At 39.1% G+C, this 26,065-nt stretch overlaps 1 protein-coding gene across 3 annotated transcripts in view; it reads right to left on the reverse strand.

Annotated features, from left to right (window-relative positions):
• The window catches only part of SLC25A24 (solute carrier family 25 member 24), a 65,155-nt gene that overhangs the window by 14,578 nt on the left and 24,512 nt on the right, over positions 1-26,065 (reverse strand). For all 3 annotated transcript variants that reach the window (XM_063624394.1, XM_063624395.1, XM_063624396.1), the window contains 3 exons: positions 10,964-11,075; positions 8,817-8,975; positions 5,507-5,659 (listed from right to left, as the gene is read on the reverse strand). In XM_063624394.1, the coding sequence (XP_063480464.1) occupies positions 5,507-5,659; positions 8,817-8,975; positions 10,964-11,075 (424 nt within the window). The remainder of the gene's footprint in view (positions 1-5,506; positions 5,660-8,816; positions 8,976-10,963; positions 11,076-26,065) is intronic.

Consider the following 26,065-nt stretch of genomic DNA (forward strand, 5'->3'; position numbering starts at 1 on the left):
CGGGTCCACACTGCGGTTTCCTTGTCTGTGATAACAGTGCTTACCTCACAGGATTATGGAAAGGATTACAAAAAAATAATACTTATAACATGGTTAGTGCAGGTCTGGACACCTAGCAAATGTTCAGTAGATGTTATTATTATTAATATATGAACACACTATCTTTACACAACTTGGAAAGACATTCTGCCCAAACATAGACCATGGGAATTAGCCAGGCAAGCCGGATTCCTTCCCCTCGAAATGTGAGGGGGTCTCCAGAGGTAAGCAGCTGCTGTCACCAGAGGGACAAGGGGAAAGTTAACAGAGAGAAGTGGACTCATGCATGGAGAAGGGAAGGGGGGAAGTCTCACCTCCTGGACTTCTCCAGGGATCCTTCCCCTACATGATCCATCCCCACAGTGATGCCCATTCCTGTGCCAGCCAGTTTCTGTTCCCTGGGATCTAAAGTGCCCAATGCAACAACATACAATGACTTTCTCCTAGCAAATCTGTTTTGCTGCTCATGATAAAAATTAAGAATATTATCATTTCATGAGATTCCCAAATACCAGATATTCCTCCCCAGAGAGATCACTGCTTCCAAGGGCTCTGTTTCCTGAACTAGAGTGTTACATAAAACTCCTCTTCTGCACAGGCCCTATTAATTTTCCTGCATGTCAGATTGTCAAAATCATTAAACATAATTTGCTTAAAAACCTTCCTGCACATTAACAGGAACTTTGAAAGTACCTTTTATACCTTGGACCCCCACAGCACCTATCAAAAGTACAGAGTAAACATTTAGTGACTGATGGAGGATAAACATTTAAAGGATAAGTGCTTGAGGCTCCTATTCCCCGAAACATACCATATACAAAGGGAAGACTTCAGGACAGAGCCAAAAAGTCAGGCACTGTGCCTGGCATGTAAAACTATGTCACCAAGCTTAATCCCCATCTTAGAGATGAGGTAACAGTCACAGAGACTTGAAGTAACTTGCCAAGGCTACAGAACTGAACCTTCCTAAAGGAGACTTAACTGAGCCCTCAAAACCACCCTGAAATCCTTTTGTCTATCTCAGTTCTCTCCCATTTGTCAGACTAACCATTTTGATATTCTCCATTCTCCTCCAGCTTCCAACACCACTTCCTCCCTCATTCTCAGATCACATCCTTTCTCAGGAGCTCATGGAAGAGTAGAGAGGCCACCAGGCAGAATATCCTGGTATTCTGCCCACCTCCTGCAAAATTATCCACAGCTACTCCCATCCTTTTTCTTCCCAAGCAGGTATAAGAAGAGTTCTTCTTGTAATCAAAGGCTAATCCTTTTAACAGTCTCTGGATAGAACCTGTCTCCCTGAGCCCCTTTCCATCTCCCACTCCCTTTCCCTACACACAAACTCCCTTGGAACACCTACTGGGTTAATCAACCTCTCTTACCTATGTTTTCAACTTCTTTATTTGTATTGACATGCTTCCTTCAGCAACAGGCACATTAAAGTCAAACCAAAATCCTCCCTCCAGGCCAGGCACAGTGGCTCACTCCTGCAATCCCAGCACTTCAGGAGGCTGAGGCGGGAGGACCACTTGAGGTCAGGAATTTGAAACCAGTCTGGCCAATACGGTGAAACCCCATCTCTACTAAAAATACAAAAATTAGCTGGGTGTTGTGGTGCACTCCTGTAATACTCAGGAGGTTGAGGCAGAAGAATCACTTGAACCTAGGAGGCAGAGGTTGCAGTGAGCTGAGATTGCACCATTGCACTCCAGCCTGGGTGATAGAGCAGGACTTCATCTCAAAAACAAACAAACATACAAACAGAAAAAAACAAAAAAACAAAAAAACAAATCCTCCCTCCACCCAACATCCTTCTTATCACCCTCTCCCTCCTCTAGTTTCCTTCCCTTCACTGTCAAACTCCCTAAAAATGTGTCTCCACTGTCCAAGTTTCTTCACCTCCCATTCACTTTAAGCTCATTTCAGCATGGTTTCTCATTTCATTACTTCACAGAAGCATTTATACTAAGCTTACCCATCTCTGGGTTGAGAAATCCTAAAAGATACTCTTATTATATTCACTACCCAGTAGCACTGACCCCCATGAAACCATTTTCTTCCACTGACTCCTATGCCATCCCTCTCTGGATTTTCTCCCATCCCTCGAGCTATTTCTTCTCAGTGTCCTTTGCAAGTTTCTTCTTTTACCTCTCCCTTTGGACTTACTCTGAGAATTCTTCTCATTTATAAGCTCTTCTTGAGTGATCCTGCCCATTCCAATGGCTCAACTCAGCAACAACCTCTCTATCAAAGATTTCTCTCTTAATTGCTAGCTGATATATCCAATTGATTACTAGACAGCTCCCTGTACATGTCCCATACATCTCAAACTCAGCATGCACAAAATGGAACCTGATATTGTATTCTCTATGAATGCAGTCACTCAAGTTAGAAATTAGAATATCATTCTTGACTCCTCTCTTTCTCACCTCCATATCCAGTCAGTCAGTGAGTTCTGTTGCTTCTATTTCCAAAATATTTCTCAGTTCATTCCCTTCTCCATTCCTTAAAGACATCACCTTATACTGGTGTTCGTCATTTCTTACCTGAATTATTTAAATATTCTCCCTGCCTCTAGTCTACCTCACTCTCCCTCAACAGTGTCTCCACTCTTTTTTCAGGTTGATATTCCTTAAATGTGAATGTACTCATTTCACTTCCCTATATAAGATGCTACAATAGCTCCTACCGTATTCAGAATAAAATCCAGACTCCTATTACATTTGGCCCCTGTTTATCTGTCCAGCTCTCTTTCATTATTGTCTTTCCAGAAACACATTCCACCACTCTTGAGGCACAGTGAACCACTTTCAGTCTCTTCAGTGAGTGATGCCTTCTTGTGCCTACATTTCTGTCCACATGCTGCTCTTTCTGGTTCCAATCCTTATCTTCCCCTTTATTTAGTATTATTATTATTTTTTGAGACAAGATCTCACTCTATCACCCAGGCTAGACTGCAATGGTATGATCTCAGCTCACTGCAACCTCTGCCTCTCGAGCTCAAGTGATCCTCCCACCTCAGCCTCCTGAGTACAGGCACACATCCCCACACCCAACTAATTTTTATATTTTTTGTAGAAATGGGGTTTTGCCATGTTGCCCAGGCTGATCTTGAACTCCTGGGCTCAAGCAAACTACCTCCTAAAGCGCTGGGATTAGAGGCATGAGCCACCATGCCCGGCTCCCCTTCATCTTAATGGCTTGAGATTGAGGCAAGCTTGAGCTCAAATTCCAGTCTGGCAGTTCTGTCTTTTCATTCACTAAATAAGGGTTTCCTGGCACTGGGCAAGGTGCTAAGAATACAAGTAGCTACTGCCTAAGGAAGCTCACAGTCTCACAAAGCAGATAAGTACAGAGAAAGTCAGAATTCAGTGTGAAAGTGCTGTAACAAAAGGAAACTAGAACAGAAGGCTTTCCAGAGGAATTAACTCCTGAGTAAGTACTAAAGGACATTCCCCACCATATGACATATAGAAAGAGGAAGGGTGTCTGTGTGTGTTGCTGGAGCAGGGTCAGGAGACAGGGAGTAGCAGAAAGATGACCATGCATGGTGGCCATATTGAGTGGGTGGCACTCCTGGGACATGCAAGCAGAGATGCTGAAACACACAGTACACAGGTAGACCTACAGTGTTGAGATAAAGAGGAAGATGTTGGAGTGGAAGGCAGTCAGTACAGAGATGGCAGCTGAAACCACGAGAACAGTACTCCACACTACTACCCTGTCAATGATACACTGACACTACTATGGTAATGACAACCCACAGAGAACACATGTTTACCCCAAACTGATGATGTGTTTGACAGAGCCACATACCAGGTTGAAAAGATCTTTTACTTAGTTTCCTAAAGTACTAGCTTTTCAAGGAACAAAACCCATCTGAATCTAAAAGTGACCTAGTTACATACTCTGGGATATTTGAGAATATATACAGCCTATTTACCCCGAAGTAATTTACAATCCACTGGGAAAACAATGGGTTTTCCCTCATCCAATGAAAAATGGGATATTCTGCAATTCAGCACTCGAGGGAGGCTGGACGGGGAGGAACTGGTTTTGGTTGAGATGCTTGGGATATGCTTCTCACAGGAAGGTGGCTTTTAGAGAGCCCCGAGGGATGAATGGACCTTCAGCAGGAGGAGAGAAAACAGCACCATAGGTCCAGAGCCCATAAGAACACTACACCACACTGTGTAGACAGCTTTCTGTTGATGTCTAAGAAAGTTGGTGTGCAGAAATCACAATACTATAAAGAGGACTCAGGAAGGAACTTGGGTGGACAGAAGCAGAGGATGCCTGTTGGTGGTATCCAAGGTAAGAATCTGACAAATGGCATAAAGTAAAATGTGCATATTTGCTTGCAATACCCACGGACTTTCAAAAATACCAAACTTCTTGCATACTGAAATAACTGCATTGAGTATTTGTTTATTTTAGGCTCTGGCTCTCCTATCATAAAATCCAAGTATGTAGTCAGAATAACCTAAGGGTATCTCAAACATTAGCCCTTAATAATCATCATTTGAATCTTCAAACCTTCACATAAGGAAAATAACCTTCCCAAGGATAGGTTCTCATTAAAATTCTGGAGACTAGATTTTCTTTAATTTTTTTTATTTTTATTTTTTGCTTCTTTATTTCCTAGGCAAAGAAAAGGATACCACTAGACTTCGTAATCTTCTCAGGAGTATTCTGTTGCTCAAGAACAAAGCATTCTCCAGAATAATCTAAAATCTACATTGAATAATACAAAAACTATGGGGGGGGAGTTGAATTTCAAGGCCCTTACAGTCCTTGATAAACAATGATGGAATAAATAATGGAAAAAGTAATCTGTGGCTGCTCAACTAGACAGTTCTGCTAATGACCATAAAGAGAACCCAAACTCTAAAACTTACCTCATATTTCCCCTTTACATTGAGTTAGGCTGAAGCAATAGCTCAAATAATCCAAGTTAACAAAAGTCGACAGAGAAGTGATTCAGAGGTAAATGCTTTTGTTCATTCATTGACTCATTCAACACTCTCTTGAAACTTATCACATGCCAAGCTCTGTCTAGGTGCTGGAGTACATGGGGAAGAAGCCATGCCCCTGCCTTCACAGAGCTGTCACTCCAAATTCAGCTCAATTTTACAGCAATGTCAAATTACACAAAGGACTTCAACTTATAAGTTTCCCTTCCAGAGGTCAGACTGTGACACTTTCACAAAACTTATGTTAGTGTGCTGCTTCTGCTCAGAATTCAGAATGAATAAACTAAAATTCTACCCTTCCTTTAAGAACTTGGTCATGAGAAATCTCTGATTTTATTTAGTCTAATCTCCTATAAGTGATACTCCTTATGGAGCATATGTGAAAGATTATCATGTATTAAAACAAGAATCCCAAAAGCATTATACATTAACCTTTATTGAATCCGTTTACTAACTCTTCCTTGTTAATAAATTCCACAGGTGATAACAATTACCTGTTCATATGCCCAGAACTTAACAGCTGTCTCAGGAGCAATTTTGATGACGTTTGTACCATTTCCCCTCCAAAGCGAGCGGATACCTCCTTCTTTTACCATCTGTCGAAAGCCACCAAATATGTTCATTTTGTCTGATTTTGAACCGTGAACCTAAAAATAAAAGCAAAATGATATAGAATGCTGGTGGCATATTACTATTACCTTTTCTAAAGCAACCATACAACCTTTTTCAATACTGTTTCTAACTGCAAGAAGATATATTTGAAAATAAAACATAGAAAGGTTGAAAAATATATATATAATGATGGGAGGGAATATTGCCATGATTTTAGAGGCCTGTCTCTGACTCTAAAACTAAGAATAATTGGTATCTTCAGTGTGAGAAAGCAGAGAGAGAAGACAAGAAGAATATTAAAATTATGAACAACCTTCATAAGATAATATTAACTAAATTATGTATCTGGCAGTGGAACACCCTTTGAAACATGAACAAGCTCAGTTAAAGAGAAATAAAAAAGTATATTGCAGATAATAATATTATATTATTACATCACATTATATATACTGCAGGTAATACTGTTTATATTCTTGAGGAGAGGGAATAATATGTTACTCCCTCTCCTCAAGAAGTAGTACAGAAATGAACTGTAAATGGGTCTGAAATGGTTTGGATATTGTGCATATCAGGGCTACCAACACTGGAATGCATACAGCCTGAAACCAAAAATAAAAATTGCACCCTCTTTGGCATATTTTGAGGCCTCTCTAGGCAATAAATTCATTACAACATGTACCCATCTTGTGAGTACTGATAAATTACTTGGCTTATACTACAGATGTGGTAGTCATTTAAAAATACTGTACCTTATGACCACCTACAGATAAAAACTGATTAAATCCAATAACACCAAAAATAATTAAACAAATCAGCTATTCTTCTGATTGTTTCAGCTCACATAAAAGGGGTGACTACCACCACACACACACACACACACACACACACACACACACACACTCACAGAACGGGTTGAATTCTGAAGGCCAGCCACGTGGCCAGTATGAAAACGGGCCCCAGTAAGAACTCTGCACACCAAAGGCTCGGGTGAGCTTCCCTGGTTGGTCTGCAATATTCCATGCCTAGTGCCACACAATAGTGCCAGGAAAGTAAGACACGGAGACTCCACAGGGAGAGGACAACAGAAGCTCTGCCCTATGCGCTTCTTTACTTGACTGATTTTCATCTGCATCTTTTCCCTGTAATAAGCTTTCAGTGAGTTGTGTGAGTCCTTTTAGAGAAGTATCAAACCTGAAGGTTGACTTTGGAAACTCCTCAAATTTGCAGAAACTAAATTCCAGAGAAATCCATTTTATTTTAAATAAATAAACTTCACAATAAAATAGGACAAAGGAAAAAATAAATACTTATTCAAGTTCTCTAAAAGTCAAGTTACTACTGCTCCTTAAGAAAAACACACACCAATCCCCTCTCCTTTCTCTTTAAAGCATTAGCTTTGCCCCTAAATAAATTTTGAGATTTCGGTACATTCTGAAGAAATGCTAGCTTAAAACACTGTCAGAAATCTTTTTGTACAGAAATCTATGGACAAATACAAAAAGTGTTGACCATAAGTATAACAAAGTTTTAAAAATATTTTGTAAACAACTACTATGTTCCAATAGGTTATTCCAGTGTACCAGACATTTTCACATAGCTGATATTGTTTGATTCTTAAGCCATTCTTGTTACATATTCTTATCCCCATCCCAGAATGAAGGAAAATGAGACCTCAGAGGTTTCATGCAGCATGAGAACCAGGAGCACCGGAGGCAAAGATACTCCATCCCTCCCTCTCATTTGTTGTAAAGGAAAAGTTAATTCTCTGGGCCTCAGATTCCCGCTGGAAAAATGATAAAATACCTACTTCACTGGGCTGCTGCAAGGATTAACTGGGTTACCACAGTGAGCAAATACATATTAATTCTTTTCCGTTCCCTCTTTCCACTCTGGCCAGCCCAATGCTACACTGCTAGTAAATAGCAAAGTCAGTCTATAAAGCCAGATCTTTTTCTGCTAACCTCAGCTTTAGAATATTTTTTGAGGGATCTAGAACTAGAAATACCATTTGACCCAGCCATCCCATTACTGGGTATAGACCCAAAGGACTATAAATCATGCTGCTATAAAGACACATGCACACCTATGTTTATTGCAGCACTAGTCACAATAGCAAAGACTTAGAACCAACCCAAATGTCCAACACCGATAGACTGGATTAAGAAAATGTGGCACATATACACCATGGAATACTATGCAGCCATAAAAAATGATGAGTTCATGTCCTTTGTAGGGACATGGATGAAACTGGAAATCATCATTCTCAGTAAACTATCGCAAGGACAAAAAGCCAAACACTGCATGTTCTCACTCATAGGTGGGAATTGAACAATGAGAACACATGGACACAGGAAGGGGAACATCACACTCCGGGGACTGTTGTGGGGTGGGGGGAGGGGGAAGGACAGCATTAGGAGACATACCTAACGCTAAATGACGAGTTAATGGGTGCAGCACACCAACATGGCACATGTATACATATGTAACAAACCTGCACATTGTGCACATGTACCCTAAAACTTAAAGTATAATAATAATAAAATTAAATTAAATTAAATTAAAAAAGAAAAAACCTGAAACCTATCTAAATGAAATGTCATAGAATATCAAAATATTACTTAAATTACTAGAAAAATAACTACAAAACAACTGATGGCTCATCTTGGAGTTTTCACATTTTTCTTAAATCTTTTAGAGGGTATTTTCTAGTTCTCTGCTTAGTGTTGTTTTATATTACTATTAAACACTTCACTTTCAAAATCAAATAAACTGAGATGTCATATAAAAATAAATAAATAAAATAAAAAATAGAATATTTTTTAAATTGCTGCTTTAAGATTCTAGATTTCAAAAATACTTTACTTTTGATAAAGTATATAAAAAAGAAGGAAATTATAAATAAGGAGAATCCTACAACAATAGCTAGAGATATTTTTTAAATTAAACTTTTGAATAGTCATAGAATGCCAAAGATTAAAAGTTCATTACACACACATACTAACAATTTAAGGTTTGGTACACTGCCATACTTACATGGACTGAATTTAGAGTTAACAGCAACAAAGTAGATTTATTTTTTAGGGTATAAAAGATTATTACTGAGAAATTTTAAAACTTCTTTTTCAAAGCAACACATTTCTCATTGTTTTAGAATATTTAGGGCAAACCTGGACACAAGATAATAAAGCTTACCTGCATCATGATTTTCAGACGGTCCAAAGGGGCAGTGCTTGTTCGAGAGACAGCACCAGCAATGCCTCCTGCCAAAAGCTGCCTCCACCACTGTCCAGATTTTTTTTCATCTTCCGTGAATTCATCTGGAATAGTTAAGCTATCCCCTATGTCAATTCCCTGTTAAAATGAAAAAAAGATCCCCATGTGCCTTAGTTAAAAATAATCCCAGAAGACGTTTTGTTTTAGAGAAGAATCATATGTTATTTTACAGTTAATATGAACTTCATTCCCTAGAATTTATACTAAACCAATTTGAGCACATAGATTATAAGTCGTCTACTCACAACGAACAAAGTACAGTATCAGTTCACAAGAAATGAAAATAAACAGTAATTACAAATATACAAAACCAACAGTTACAACTTTCTTTCATCATAGATTCACAGTATGTTTTCTTCTCTTGGTCTAGGTTAGAATGAAAGGGCAGCATTTTATCATAGTCAATCTTTTTTATTGCAACCATTTTTCATAAGGCCAGAAAACCAACTGGTGATGACATCTTTTAAGAAATTAGTTCATCAATTCTTAAACAATACTTCCTTTATCTCAAATTTATATCCACATCATACTTTATACCATGATATGTTTTAAATATGTAAATAAAAATTAAAACTGTATGTGAATACCCCAAACTCATTTCCTACTGTTTATAAAAATATCTTTATAAATCTGACTTGTCATTTAAAACACGCAATAGATTCTATATAAAATTTAGCTAATGGAGAGGTGTTGTTTCAAATCATCACCCCTTCAACCTATTCTACATTACTATAGCTTGAGAGAAACAATTCTATAATAATATTTTTACAATTCTATTATCTAAATTGTTTTGGCAGAAAAATTTTTACAGGCAAGAGTGCAATGGGAAGGTGCTCTCCTATGGTAGTAACCCTCTTTTCCTTCATTTTACTATCAATAAAATGGAGATGCGATTGTAGTCTCAACTGTTATCAACTACCTTAAAAATACAGTAAGAATTATGTAAATAAAACATCACATAGTGTACAATTTATCTAGGCAACTGAACTACTAGTATAATATTATTTTATACTCCTAGCTGAGAAGGCACTAATCACCAACAATTTTATGATGCTTTATGTAAGCTTAGGCGTTGTTACTAGTGGCAATGTGAACTCCTGATTTCATTTAATGCATATTTAATTTAGTAAAATCTGAAGCGTAGAAGACAAGCCCCTAAAAAAAAAAAAAAAAAAAGGCTGGGCACGGTGGCTCACGACTGCAATCCCAACACTTTGGGAGGCCGAGGTGGGCGGATTACAAGGTCAGGAGATATGAGACCATCCTGGCTCACACGGTGAAACCCCGTCTCTACTAAAAATACAAAAAAATTAGCTGGGCGCGGTGGTGGGCGCCTGTAGTCCCAGCTACTCGGGAGGCTGAGGCAGGAGAATGGCATGAACCTGGGAAGCGGAGCTTGCAGTGAGCTGAGATCGCACCATTGCACTCCAGCCTGGGCGACAGAGCGAGACTCCGTCTCAAAAAAAAAAAAAAGCAAAACAAAAAAACTCCTTCAGAGAGTTCCCAAGGGTTTCAGGAGCAGATTGCATAATAATAGAACTTGGTTTACATCAGTATGCAGAATATTAATGAAACAATCAAAATTTGAGTTTTGTGGAAAACAAACTGGTATGAAATGCTACGCAGATGAAGCAAAAAAGATTCTGTAACCTTTAACGAATATTGTAAGTGCCTTATGCCAGAGATAAACCTAGGCAATCTGACCAAACGAGGACACAGATCCTTAGCAACCATGAGGTGCTGAGATAATGTGGACAATATAAAAGCCTACAACTTTTACACTTCCCTATGGCAGAATACTTAAATGCCAATAAAAGCTAGACAGCTTATTCATCAAGGTGGTACTTCTTCCAAGTTTTCAGAATGGACATTTATGCAGTCTTCGGTTGTTGTTTTTTTTAATACTCTATAAATCTATGCCTAACAGAATAAATAGAACTCTACAGGTTAAGGAGCTACTGGGACTCAGGTATCCTGGCCCATAAGTGTTACAGAGTGTTCTTGGGTGATAATTGTACCTATGGTTTATAGCTCCAAATAAGCATAAATACATAAAGTAGACTTACTGTAGAATGTTTCCAGAAACGGATAATTTCCTCAATGTCTGTAACAGGATTAAATAAGAAGTAGTCTCTCCATTCATTCCAGTCCACTGTCATTGTCCCATCAGCATCAATGCTGAAATTTTTAAAAAATGATCAAAGAACAAAACTAAATTGATAAATAAAACTAACATTATTGGTCACTTTACAGAATGACAGTTTCTTTTCTAACATAATATTCTTATTAAATCAAAAAACCCCATCCACAAGTATAGGTTGTTGGAAATGGCAGCAAGCATTTTATGGTCCTGTCAGATAGTTTTAATTATCTAGATAAAAATGGGCCCAAAAATTACAGCCAGCTCACTAAAGACTACTTTCAGCACTCTGTCAAACTCTGCCAATGAGCTACAAAACACAAAAACTGAAAGATAAAATATTAAAAGGTGGTAATGAATAGATTCATTATCCATTTTTTTATGCGCTTAGTGGATCATGAAGATAATTCTTAATGTTCTATTGCAACATTTGAATGTACTTTTGAAATATACTCAAAACATGCTACCAATTTCCTCGAAGTTAGGAAAATTAACAGTGATTGTAAAAATCAAACTCTCAGGGACTGTGACTTTGAGTCTTAAGAAATCCTGGCACCTCATTTTCAATCTTAAAATTAACATATCATACTCTTAAATATTTATCATTAATATTTGGCTTGTTTTACAAGTTTCTTGGTAATTAATGCCATTTGTATCTGTTTTCTCCTAAGAGAAACTCTGAATGTGCCAGGATTTTGACTGTTTTATTCCCTTCCTTGGGCCACCTCTTACAATGGCTGGCACAAAGAAGGTGCTCATTTATTTATTGAATTAATGGATGTCTCTAAAAAAAGCTTTGGTGCATCCTACAAATTTTATCCTATAATTAGTATGAAAATTATGCAAAAGGATGGCAGTCAAATAAAATGCAATTTTCAGACATTCATTATTGTGTTTTCTAGTGTCACTTTTTATTTTGACCTGCAAATGGGAAATTACACTTAAACTTTCACTTGTCCCAGCACAGAGGTATATCTGCATGAGAGTCCTAGTCACTACTTACGTTTATAATATTACTCTGGGTTGCAATATTTATAGCTTTATTTATATCACTATTTTCTATTTTAATGTAATTGTTTGTTGTCTGACCCCACCACCCAACCACTGAGTAAATATTTATTGAATAAATAAATGAATTACAAACTCTGTAGCTTAAAACCACAGAACATTTAATGTATTGACAAACTTCCTAGATAAGATAGTCTTGCTGTGGGTATAACTTGCATTTCCCTTCAGATTACTAACGATGTTGAGCATCTCTTACCATGCTCATTTGCAATTGCTCTTTCTTCCATGTGAAATATGCTGTTCATGTCTTTGCCCATTTTTCTAACATTTTGTGTGTCTTTTTCTTATTTTTATATAGTTCTTTATATTGTTACATTCTAATCCTTCAAGTTATAAGTTGGCAAATACCTTCTCTTTGTCTTTCCACTCTATGCTGTCCAAGTACAGATGCTCTTGATTTTAATGCAGCTGAATTTAATCTTTTTAATGCAGCTGAATTCAATCTTTTCATTTCTGTGTATGGCCTTTTGTGTCTTCTTTTTAAAATAAATTCTTCCCTACACTGAGATAAAGATATTTCTTCCCCACCACCTCAAGCTGTTAAAGTTTAACTTTCACATTTAGGTTGATGTTTGTGTATGGTAAGAGGCAGGTGTCCCAATCTCCTTTTTGTCTGCATGAGCACGAGCATCATCTATTGCACACACTCTCCTTTTCCCAAAGTTTTGCAAAGCTACTTCTTTCATGTGACAAATCCAAAATATGGATGGGTCTGTTTCTGGGCTCTCTATTATGTTCCACTTGTTAACTTGTCTGTTTCTGTAGAAACAGCACTGACTTAGTTATGGCTTAATAACAACCCTTGGTATCTGATAGGGCAGGCCCCTGGCTCCTTACAGTTCTTCAGGAATGTCCTGGATATTCTTAGGCCTTTGCTCTTTGATAAAAAATTTGAGACTCAGCTTGACAAGTTCCTCAAAAAAACCAGGTGGTTTTTTTTAATGGCATTGAATCTCTATCACCAATTTGGAGAGAAGGTACATCTTTTCCATACTGAGTCTTCTTTAATGTCTTCTTATAAATTTTGTTAAGTTGCTCTTATAAATGCATTGATTGTGGTATATTTTTTAATATGGCTGATTCAGTTTGCTAATATTTTCTTTAAATTTTTACATATAAGTCACAGGTATCTTGGCCGCTAATTTCCCTGTTTCATATACTGTCTGCTTTTGGTGTTACAATGATCTCCTAGAAAGGATAGGATCGTGTACTTCTACACTCTGGAAATGTTTGTACATCTGTTCTTTAATCATTTGCAAGAACCATCTGGGGCTAACATTTTGTTTATGAGAAAATTTTAAATTACTGACTCGATCTCTTCAATTGCTTAGGTACTATCAGCTGTTTCTTCTTGATTCAGTCCCAGTAAGTTATATTTTTCTGGAAATTCATCTACTTTGTCTGTTTTCAAATTTATTGGCATTAATAATTCATAATATTTTATTAGTTTTTTGAAAGTTCTTATGTGTCTATTTGTAATTGAATATGATTTATTTACATCTCATTTCTCTTTTTTCTTCATCAATCTTTCCAGAGGCTTGTCTTTTCCAACAAACAGCTTCTGGCTTTGTTGGTCCTGTTACTGCATCTTTGCTATATATTCTTTACTATCTCCTTCCTCCTACCCTCTTCGAGATTATTCCAGTTTCTCTCCCCTGACTTAGCACATTAATTTTCAGACTTAATTCTTTTCTAATAAAAGCTTTCAGACTATAAAATTCATACAAGTGCCATCTTAGAAATATTCCATAAGTTTTAATGTTTTCAAGTCAACGTGTCCTTGAATTTCCACTTACGATTTCCTTTGACCCATAAGTTGAGAAGTGTATATCACATTTTAAAATATTGGCATTTTTATAATGTATGTCTGTAATTAACTTCTACTTTAATGCATAGTGGTCAGAGAAAGTAGTTCTTGTGATACCAGTTCTTTGAAAATGTGTTGAACCTGGCTTTATGGCCTTCTATGAAATCAATTTTTATACATGTTCCATACACACACCTAAGAAAAAATATTTTTTCTAATTTTTTGATGCAAGGTCCTATTACATGCCCATTAAATCAAGCTTATGTATTTAAAACTTTTTGTCTTCACTAAAGCTTTTCTCTGCTTGACCTATCAAATGCAGGAAGAATTCTGTTAAAATCTCTCAGCACTATGATGGATTTGCCAATTAATCCCCAGAATTTTATCAACCAGTTTAAGAATTGTATATCCTCATACTGAATTTTAAAATGTGGTGACACTCTATTTTTATTGATGTTTTTACTATATAATCTATTATTAATATATTGTTAATAATATTAACTGTTGATATTAACATAGCTATCCCATAGCTGATATTAACATAGCTACCCCAGCTTTTTTTCAGTTAGTAAGACTTTATTTTGCTTGTTCTCTCATCTGACAATCTCTTCCTTCTGACAAAATTTACATTAATTTTTATTAATTGAAGACTAAACTGAGAAAGTCCTAACTGATCAGAAGGTGATTATCTTCTAACTTACTTGTCACCCACCTCAAACCCCCAGGGAAACAGGATAAGAACTTTATTTAGCCTGCCCCTTTTGAGAATGGGGATGAAGGGAAATCATGCCCCAACATTATTGCAGGGCATATTTTAGTGGAGTTTTACTGTACTTGAATTTATTTCTCACATCTTACCTATTGCTTTCTAATTATCTCATTCTTTCTATGTTTTTCCCTCTCCTCTCTCCTCTTCATTGGATTGCTTCAATCTTATGTTTATGTATTTATTTTCTTATTCATTTCTTTCCTCCCTGATTTGGAAGTTATATACTCAACTACTATAGTTTCAATGGTTTACCTTGAAATTTTACCACATACATATAACAAAGTCTAAAGTTAATGTTTGACCCCACCATCCTAAATAAGGTAAGAATTTTAGAACAGTTTAATACAAATCATCCCCTTCCCTCTTAACTTACATACTGTTATTGTCTAGCATTGTAGTTGTCCTTTTTCTTAGAACCCACAAATGGGTCATTATTACCATATTCATGGCTGTTTCCAACAGACTGCTGAAATAATCCATAGACCACTAGCTAAGAGGTGGCCCACTATGGTCTAGAGAGTACAACGAAACACTGTGTCACCCATTCCCCATATATGCTGCTTCCAGGGCTGTATATGTCCTTTCTCCTACCTACCTTCCACTCACCCTTTTCAGTAGCATAATTCTACTCATTCTTTAACATATGCTTCAATATTTTCTGAGAGTCCATTATTGCAATGTGGTGGACATAGAACTGTTAACCAGATACACACGGTCTGTGCCCTCAGTGGGAACAACAGGCACGGCACTAAACAAAAGCAAGCAATACCCAATATTCATTGAGCATTTGCCAGGCATTGCTCTAAGTATTTCACATGTTAACTCATTTAATCCTTAAAACAAGCCCATGTATTTACTGTACTCTCCATTTTACAGACAAAGAGAGGCTAAGAATTTTATTATAGTCACAAGACTAGTAAGTAGAGTAGAATTAAGAGTTTCAACCCAGGCATTCTAACTCCAAACTGTACTCCTAACCACTGAACTATATAAATAAGTCAATGATTACAAACCATAAGCACCATGAAGCAGAGAAACAAGTTGCATAGTCAAAGAATAACTGGAGTGAAGGGTTCCAAGGTTCTGAATAATTGTGGAGAAAGAAATGTAAAGATATGAAAACGAAAGTAAACGGGGGAAATGAGATGGAGATGAAAGCCTAAAAGAAAAATGAGAGCACAAGATAATTATGATATATGTGAAACACATGTTTCAGAGGGAATGCCTGCTTCAGCTACTTCATATCTATAGCTTCTACTGAACAGGTGTAAGTAGGAAGCTATATTTCAACCCAGTGACTCCTCTCTTACACCCTGATGACCCAGTCACAGCTGTTTCAATCAGCACTGTGTTAGTCTGTTTTGTGTTGTTTTAAACGCACACCTGAGACTCCGTAATTTATAAAGAAAAGAGGCTTATTTGGCTTACAGTTCTACAGACTGTACAAGCATGGCACCAACATCTGCTCAGTTTCTGGTGAAACCTCAGGAAGCTTTTACTCATGGCTGAAGAAAAAAGGTGAGCAAGTGTGTCAGATGGTGAGAGAAGGACAAGAGAAATGAGATGCCAGGCTCTTATAAACAACCAGCTCTCATGAACTAATAGAGTTCACTTATCACCAAGCCATTAATGAAGGATCCACTATTGTGACCCAATTAGTCCCTACTTCCAACACTGGAGGTCACATTTCAACATGAGATTTGGAGGGGACAAATATCCAAGCCATATTAAGCACCATTCAGATGTTTTTCCCATGAATTCAGGTTTGGGACACAAAAAGACGTGAAATGGAAGAAAACAAGCTGACATTTGGAGTGACATGAGTAACACTAATGGCTAAGCACTTGAGGGAAGGTCCATGATGGTTACATAACTACAGGAAACTCTGGTCACATTCTGCCTTTAAAAATTGTTTTGAACATTTTTACTGAAGAAGTATAAACACTAGTAATAATAATATCCCAAAAGTACAAAAAAAGTCACTAGCCATGAAAGAAATATAAATCAAAGCGACAATGAAATATCACTTCATACCAATTATATATTAGTCAGGGTTATCTAGAGAAGCAGAACCAATGGATGGTTAAAATCAAAAGAAATCAAAAGACAGTTCAGATATGGTGGCTCATGCCTGTAATCCCAGCACTTTGGTAGGGCAAGGTGGGTGGATTGCTTGAGCCCAGAATTTCGATACCAGCCTAGATGATATGGTTTGGCTGTGTCCCTACCAAATCTCATCTTGAATTGTAGTTCCCATAATTTCCATGTGTCATGGGAGAGAGCTGGTGGGAGGTAATCGAATTATGGGGGGTGGTTAACCACATACTGCTGTTCTTGTAATAGTGAGTGAGTTCTCATGAGATATGATGGTTTTATAGGGGCTTTTCCCTCTTTGCTTAGCACTTCTTCTTCCTGCCACCATATGAAGGACATGTTTGCTTCCCTTTCTGCTATGACTGTAAGTTATCTGAGGCCTCCCCAGCCATGCGAAACTGTGAGTCAATTAAACCTCTTTCCGTTATAAATTACCCATTCTCAGGCAGTTCTTTATAGCAGTGTGAAAATGGACTAATACAGTAAATTGGTACCAGGAGTGGGGTGCTGCTATAAGGATACCCAAAAATGTGGAAGTGACTTTGGAACTGGGTAACAGGTAGAGGTTGGAACAGTTAGGAAGGTTCAGAAGAAGACTGGGAAAGTTTGGAACTTCTTAGAGATTTGGAGGGCTCAGAAGACAGAAAGATGTGGGAAAGTTTGTAACTTCCCAGAGACTTGTTGAATTGCTTTGACCAAAATGCTGATAGTAATATGGGCAATGAAGTCCAGGCTGAGATGATCTCAGATGGAGATGAGGAACTTGTTGGGAACTGGAGCAAAGGTGACTCTTGTTATGCTTTAGCAAAGAGACTGGTGGCTTTTTGCCCCTGCCCTAGAGATCTGTGGAACTTTGAACCTAAGAGAGATGATTTGGGGTATCAGGCAGAAGAAATTTCCAAGTGGAAAAGCATTCAACAGGAAGCAGAGGATAAAAGTTTGGCAAATTTGCACCCTAATGATGTGACAGAAAAGAAAAATCTATTTTCTAAGGAAAAAATTCAAACCAGCTGCAGAAATCTGCATAAGTAACAAGGAGTGAAATGTTAATCACCAAGACAATGGGAAAAATGCCTCCAGGACACTTCAGAGGTCTTCAGGGAAGGCCCTCCCATCATAGGCCCAGAGGCCCAGGAGGAAAAAATGGTTTTTTTTTCCTCTGGGCCAGGCCCAGTGCCTTGCTGCTTTGTGCAATCTCAGGACTTGGTGCCCTGCATCCCAGCCATGGCTAAAAGGGGCCAAGGTACAGCTCAGGCCATGGCTTCAGAAGGTGCAAGCCCCAAGCCTTGTCAGCTTCCACAAGGTGTTGAGTGTGCAGGTACACAGAAGCCAAGAATTAAGGTTTGAGATCCTCTGCCTAGATTTCAGAGGATGTATGGAAATGCCTGGATGTCCAGACAGAAGTTTGCTGCAGGGGTGGAGCCCTCAAGGAGAACCTCTGCTAGGGCAGAGCGGAAGGGAAATATGGGGTTGGAGCCTTCACCCAGAGTCCCCACTGGAGCACTGCCTAGTGGAGCTGTGAAAAGAGGGCCACCATCCTCCAGAACCCAAAATAGTAGATCCACCAACAGCTTGCACCATGCACCTGGAAAAGCCAAAGACATTTAACGCCAGCCTGTGAAGAGAGCCAGAAGGGGGTCTGTACCCTGCAAAGCCACAGGAGTGGAGATGCTCAAGGCCATGGGAGCCCACTACTTGCATCAGCATGAGCTGGATGTGTGACATGGAGTCAAAGGAGATCATTTTGGAGCTTTAAGATTTGACTACTCCACTAGATTTCAGACTTACTTGGTGCCTGTAGCCCCTCCATTTTGGCCAATTTCTCCCATTTGGAACAAGTGTATTTAATCAATGCCTGTACCCTCACTGTATCTAGGAAGTATAATAACTACCTTGCTTTTGATTTTACAGGCTCATAGGCAGAACGGACTTGCCTTGTCTCTGATGAGACCTTGGACTTTTAGGTTAATGCTGGAATGAGTTAAGATGCTGGGGGACTGTTGGGAAGGCATGATTGTGTTTTGTAATGTGAGAACATGAGATTTCAGAGGGACCAGGGGCAAAATGACATGGTATGGCTGTGTCCTCACCCAAATCTCATCTTGAATTATAGTTCCAATAATCCCCACATGTCATGGGAAGGACCCAGTGGGAAGTAACTGAATCATGGAGGAGGTTACCCTCATTTTGATGTTCTCGTAATAGTAAGTTCTCATGAGATCTGATTATTTTATAAGGGTTTTTTTCCCTCTTTGCTAGGCACTGCTCTTCCTGCCATCATGTGAAGAAAGACGTGTTTGCTTCCCCTTCCACCACGATTGTAAGTCTCCTGAGGGCTCCCCAGCCAAGCAAAAGCGTGAGTCAATTAAACCTCTTTCCTTTATAAATTATCCAGTCTCAGGCAGTTCTTTATAGCAGCATGAGAATGGACTAATACACTAGGCAACATGGCAAAACCTCATCTCTACAAAAAATAAAAAATTAGCCAGGCACTGTGGTACATGCCTGTGGTCCCAGGTACTCAGGAGGTGAGAGGATCAATTGAGCCAGGGAAGTTGAGGCTGCAATGAGCCATGATTATGCCACTGCACTCCAGATGTGATGACAGAGCAAGACCCTGTCTCAAAAAAAATAAAAATCAAAAAATCAAAAGACAGACAGTAATGACTATTGATATGGCTGTGGAGAAACTGAAACCTTCATTCATTGCTGCTGGGATTATAAAATGGTGCAGCCACTTTAGAAACAATTTGTTCTTCAAAATATTAAAGATATTTAATTAAATATTAAAGAATCTCTAGACAGGCTGACTGTTGAAGGGCATTCTCAGACAAAGCCAGTCTGCAAGGACTGAAATAAGTGCCTACTTCTTCAAATGCACAGACATAATCACATGGCCACAAGCATGGACAACAATCAGGAACAAATGACATCACTAAAGAAACAGTACCGGGATGCAGCCAAGATGGCCAAATAGGAACAGCTCCGGTCTACAGCTCCCAGCGTGAGCGACACAGGAGACGGGTGATTTCTGTATTTTCACTTGAGGTACCAGGTTCATCTCACTAGGGAGTGCCAAATAGTGGGTGCAGGACAGTCGGTGCAGCGCACTGTGCACGAGCCAAAGCAGGGCGAGGCATTGCCTCACTCAGGAAGCGCAAGGGGTCAGGGAGTTCCCTTTCCTAGTCAAAGAAAGGGGTAACAGACGGCATCTGGAAAATCGGGTCAGTCCCACCCTAATACTGCACTTTTCCAATGGGCTTGGAAAACGGCACACCAGGAGATTGCATCCCGCACCTGGCTTGGAGGGTCCTATGCCCACGGAGTCTCACCGATTGCTAGCACAGCAGTCTGAGATCAAACTGCAAGGCGGCAGCGAGGCTGGGGGAGGGGCGCCCACCATTGCCCAGGCTTGCTTAGGTAAACAAAGCAGCCAGGAAGCTCGAACTGGGTGGAGCCCACCACAGCTCAAGGAGGCCTGCCTGCCTCTGTAGGCTTCACCTCTGGGGGCAGGGCACAGACAAAAAGTCAGCAGGAACCTCTGCAGACTCAAATGTCCCTGTCTCACAGCTTTGAGAGAGTAGTGGTTCTCCCAGCACGCAGCCGGAGATCTGAGAACAGGCAGACTGCCTCCTAAAGTGGGTCCCTGACCCCCGAGCAGCCTAACTGGGAGGCATCCCCCAGTAGGGACAGACTGACACCTCACTCGGCCAGGTACTCCTCTGAGACAAAACTTCCAGAGGAACTATCAGACAGCTGAATTTGCAGTCTCACGAAAATCTACTGTGCAGCAGCCACTGCTGCTGACACCCAGCCAAACAGGGTCTGGAGTGGACCTCTAGCAAACTCCAACAGACATGCAGCTGAGGGTCCTGTCTGGTAGAAGGAAAACTAACAAACAGAAAGGACATCCACACCAAAAACCCATCTGTACATCACCATCATCAAAGTCAAAAAGTAGATAAAACCACAAAGATGGGGAAAAAACAGAGCAGAAAAGCTGGAAATTCTAAAAAGCAGAGCACCTCTCTTCCTCCAAAGGAACGCAGTTCCTCACCAGCAACAGAACAAAGCAGGACGGAGAATGACTTTGACGAGTTGAGAGAAGAAGGCTTCAGACGATCAAACTACTCCGAGCTATGGGAGGAAATTCAAAACAATGGCAAAGAAGTTAAAAACTTTGAAAAAAAAATTAGACGAATGGATAACTAGAATAACCAATGCAGAGAAGGGCTTAAAGGAGCTGATGGAGCTGAAAGCCAAGTTTCGAGAACTACGCAAAGATTGCAGAAGCCTCGGTAGCCGTTGCAATCAACTGAAAGAAAGGGTATCAGTGATGGAAGATGAAATGAATGAAATGAAGCGAGAAGGGAAGTTTAGAGAAAAAAGAATAAAAAGAAACAAACAAAGCCTCCAAGAAATATGGGACTATGTGAAAAGACCAAACCTACGTCTGACTGGTGTACCTGAAAGTGACGGGGAGAATGGAACCAAGTTGGAAAACACTCTGCAAGATATTTTCCAGGAGAACTTCCCCAATCTAGCACGACAGGCCAACATTCAGATTCAGGAAATACAGAGAACGCCACAAAGATACTCCTCGAGAAGAGCAACTCCCAGACACATAATTGTCAGATTCACCAAACTTGAAATGAAGGAAAAAATGTTAAGGGCGGCCACAGAGAAAGGTCGGGTTACCCACAAAGGGAAGCCCGTCAGACTAACAGCTGATCTATCGGCAGAAACTCTACAAGCCAGAAGAGAGTGGGGGCCGATATTCAACACTCTTAAAGAAAAGAATTTTCAACCCAGAATTTCATATCCAGCCAAACTAAGCTTCATAAATGAAGGAGAAATAAAATACTTTACAGACAAGCAAATGCTGAGTGATTTTGTCACCACTAGGCCTGCCCTAAAAGAGCTCCTGAAGGAAGCACTAAACATGGAAAGGAACAACCAGTACCAGCCACTGCAAAAACATGCCAAATTGTAAAGACCATCGAGGCTAGGAAGAAATTGCATCAACTAACGAGCAAAATAACCAACTAACATCATAATGACAGGATCAAATTCACACATAACAATATTAACTTTAAATGTAAATGGGCTAAATGCTCCAATTAAAAGACACAGACTGGCAAACTGGATAAGGAGTCAAGACTCATCAGTGTGCTGTATTCAGGAAACCCATCTCACGTGCAGAGACACACATAGACTCAAAATAAAGGGATGGAGGAAGATCTATCAAGCAAATGGAAAACAAAAAAAGGCAGGGGTTGCAATCCTAGTCTCTGATAAAACAGACTTTAAACCAACAAAGATCAAAAGAGACAAAGAGGGCCATTACATAATGGTAAAGGGATCAATTCAACAAGAAGAGCTAACTATCCTAAATATATATGCACCCAACGCAGGAGCACCAAGATCCATAAAGCAAGTCCTGAGTGACCTACAAAGGGACTTAAACTCCCACACAATAATAATGGGAGATTATAACACCCCACTGTCAACATTAGACAGATCAACGAGACAGAAAGTTAACAAGGATATCCAGGAATTGAACTCAGCTCTGCACAAAGTGGACCTAATAGACATCTACAGAACTCTCCACCCCAAATCAACAGAATATACATTTTTTTCAGCACCACACCACACCTATTCCAAAATTGACCACATAGTTGGAAGGAAAGCTCTCCTCAGCAAATGTAAAAGGACAGAAATTATAACAAACTGTCTCTCAGACCACAGTGCAATCAAACTAGAACTCAGGATGAAGAAACTCACTCAAAACTGCTCAACTACATGGAAACTGAACAACCTGCTCCTGAATGACTACTGGGTACATAATGAAATGAAGGCAGAAATAAAGATGTTCTTTGAAACCAACGAGAACAACATACCAGAATCTCTGGGACACATTCAAAGCAGTGTGTAGAGGGAAATTTATAGCACTAAGTGCCCACAAGAGAAAGCAGGAAAGATCCAAAATTGACACCCGAACATCACAATTAAAAGAACTATAAAAGCAAGAGCAAACACATTCAAAAGCTAGCAGAAGACTAGAAATAACTAAAATCAGAGCAGAACTGAAGGAAATAGAGACACAAAAAACCCTTCAAAAAATTAATGAATCCAGGAGCTGGTTTTTTGAAAAGATCAACAAAATCAATAGACCGCTAGCAAGACTAATAAAGAAGAAAAGAGAGAAGAATCAAATAGATGCAATAAAAAATGAAAAAGGGGATATCACCACTGATCCCACAGAAATACAATCTACCATCAGAGAATACTACAAACACCTCTATGCAAATAAACTAGAAAATCTAGAAGAAATGGATAAATTCCTCGACAAATACACCCTCCCTAGACTAAACCAGGAAGAAGTTGAATCTCTGAATAGACCAATAACAGGCTCTGAAATTGTGGCAATAATCAATAGCTTACCAACCAAAAAGAGTCCAGGACCTGATGGATTCACAGGCGAATTCTACCAGAGGTACAAGGAGGAACTGGTACCATTCCTTCTGAAACTATTCCAATTGATAGAAAAAGAGGGAATCCTCCCTAACACATTTTATGAGGCCAGCATCGTCCTGATACCAAAGCCTGGCAGAGACACAACCAAAAAAGAGAATTTCAGACCAATATCCTTGATGAACATTGATGCAAAAATCCTCATTAAAATACCGGCAAACCGAATCCAGCAGCACATCAAAAAGCTTATCCACCATGATCAAGTGGGCTTCATCCCTGGGATGCAAGGCTGGTTCAACATACGCAAATCAATAGATGTAATCCAGCATATAAACAGAACCAAAGACAAAAACCACATAATTATCTCAATAGATGCAGAAAAGGCCTTTGACAAAATTCAACAACCCTTCATGCTAAAAACTCTCAATAAATTAGGTATTGATGGGATGCATCTCAAAATAATAAGAGCTATCTATGACAAACCCACAGCCAATATCATACTGAATGGACAAAACTGGAAGCATTCCCTTTGAAAACTGGCACAAGACAGGGATGCCCTCTCTCACCACTCCGATTCAACATAGTGCTGGAAGTTCTGGCCAGGGCAATCAGGCAGGAGAAGGAAATAAAGGGTATTCAATTAGGAAAAGAGGAAGTCAAATTGTCCCTGTTTGCAGATGACATGATTGTATATCTAGAAAACCCCATCATCTCAGCCCAAAATCTCCTTAAGCTGATAAGCAACTTCAGCAAAGTCTCAGGATACAAAATCAATGTACAAAAATCACAAGCATTCTTGTACACCAATCACAGACAAACAGCCAAATCATGAGTGAACTCCCATTCACAATTGCTTCACAAAGAATAAAATACCTAGGAATCCAACTTACAAGGGATGTGAAGGACCTCTTCAAGGTGAACTACAAACCACTGCTCAATGAAATAAAAGAGGATACAAACAAATGGAAGAACATTCCATGCCCATGGGTTGGAAGAATCAATATCATGAAAATGGCCATACTGCCCAAGGTAATTTATAGATTCAATGCCATCCCCATCAAGCTACCAATGACTTTCTTCACAGAATTGGAAAAAACTACTTTAAAGTTCATATGGAACCAAAAAAGAGCCCACATTGCCAAGTCAATCCTAAGCCAAAAGAACAAAGCTGGAGGTATCACGCTACCTGACTTCAAACTATACTACAAGGCTACAGTAACCAAAACAGCATGGTACTGGTACCACAACAGAGACATAGATCAATGGAACAGAACAGAGCCCTCAGAAATAATGCCGCATATCTACAACTATCTGATCTTCGACAAACCTGACAAAAACAAGAAATGGAGAAAGGATTCCCTATTTAATAAATGGTGCTGGGAAAACTGGCTAGCCATATGTAGAAAGCTGAAACTGGATCCCTTCCTTACACCTTATACAAAAATTAATTCAAGATGGATTAAAGACTTACATGTTAGACCTAAAACCATAAAAACCCTAGAAGAAAACCTAGGCAATACCATTCAGGACATAGGCGTGGGCAAGGACTTCATGTCTAAAACACCAAAAGCAATGGCAACAAAAGCCAAAATTGACAAATGGGATCTAATTAAACCAAAGAGCTTCTGCACAGCAAAAGAAACTATCATCGGAGTGAACAGGCAACCTACAAAATGGGAGAAAATTTTCGCAACCTACCCATCTGACAAAGGGCTAATATCCAGAATCTACAATGAACTCAAACAAATTTACAAGAAAAAAACAAACAACCCCATCAAAAAGTGGGCAAAGGACATGAACAGACACTTCTCAAAAGAAGACATTTATGCAGCCAAAAAACACATGGAAAAATGCTCATCATCACTGGCCATCAGAGAAATGCAAATCAAAGCCACAATGAGATACCATCTCACACCAGTTAGAATGGCCATCATTAAAAAGTCAGGAAACAACAGGTGCTGGAGAGGATGTGGAGAAATAGGAACACTTTTACACTGTTGGTGGGACTGTAAACGAGTTCAACCATTGTGGAAGTCAGTGTGGCGATTCCTCAGGGATCTAGAACTAGAAATACCATTTGACCCAGCCATCCCATTACTGGGTATATACCCAAAGGACTATAAATCATGCTGCTATAAAGACACATGCACACGTATGTTTATTGCGGCACTATTCACAATAGCAAAGACTTGGAACCAACCCAAATGTCCAACAACGATAGACTGAATTAAGAAAATGTGGCACATATATACCATGGAATACTATGCAGCCATAAAAAATGATGAGTTCATGTCTTTTGTAGGGACATGGATGAAACTGGAAACCATCATTCTCAGTAAACTATCTCAAGGACAAAAAACCGAACACCGCATGTTCTCACTCATAGGTGGGAATTGAACAATGAGAACTCATGGACACAGGAAGGGGAACATCACACTACAGGGACTGTTGTGGGGTAGGAGGAGGGGGGAGGGACAGCATTGGGAGATATACCTAATGCTAAATGACGAGTGAATGGGTGCAGCAAACGAACATGGCACATGGATACATATGTAACAAACCTGCACATTGTGCACATGTACCCTAAAACCTAAAGTATAATAATAAAAAAGAAAAAAAAAACAAACAGTACCAGTGACCATCCCTAAAGAAACAGAGATGTATCAACTGACAAAGAATTCAAAATAACTGTTTTAAGAAAGCTCAGCAAACTTCAAGAAAATACAAAGAAACAATTCAATGAAATTAGGAAAACAACCAGTGACCACAATGAGAAAGGTAATAAAGGGATTGAAATAATAAAAGAAAAAATCAAA

The sequence above is a fragment of the Symphalangus syndactylus genome, chromosome 12 (assembly GCF_028878055.3).
Source record: "Symphalangus syndactylus isolate Jambi chromosome 12, NHGRI_mSymSyn1-v2.1_pri, whole genome shotgun sequence".
NCBI classification, from domain to species: Eukaryota; Metazoa; Chordata; class Mammalia; order Primates; family Hylobatidae; genus Symphalangus; species Symphalangus syndactylus.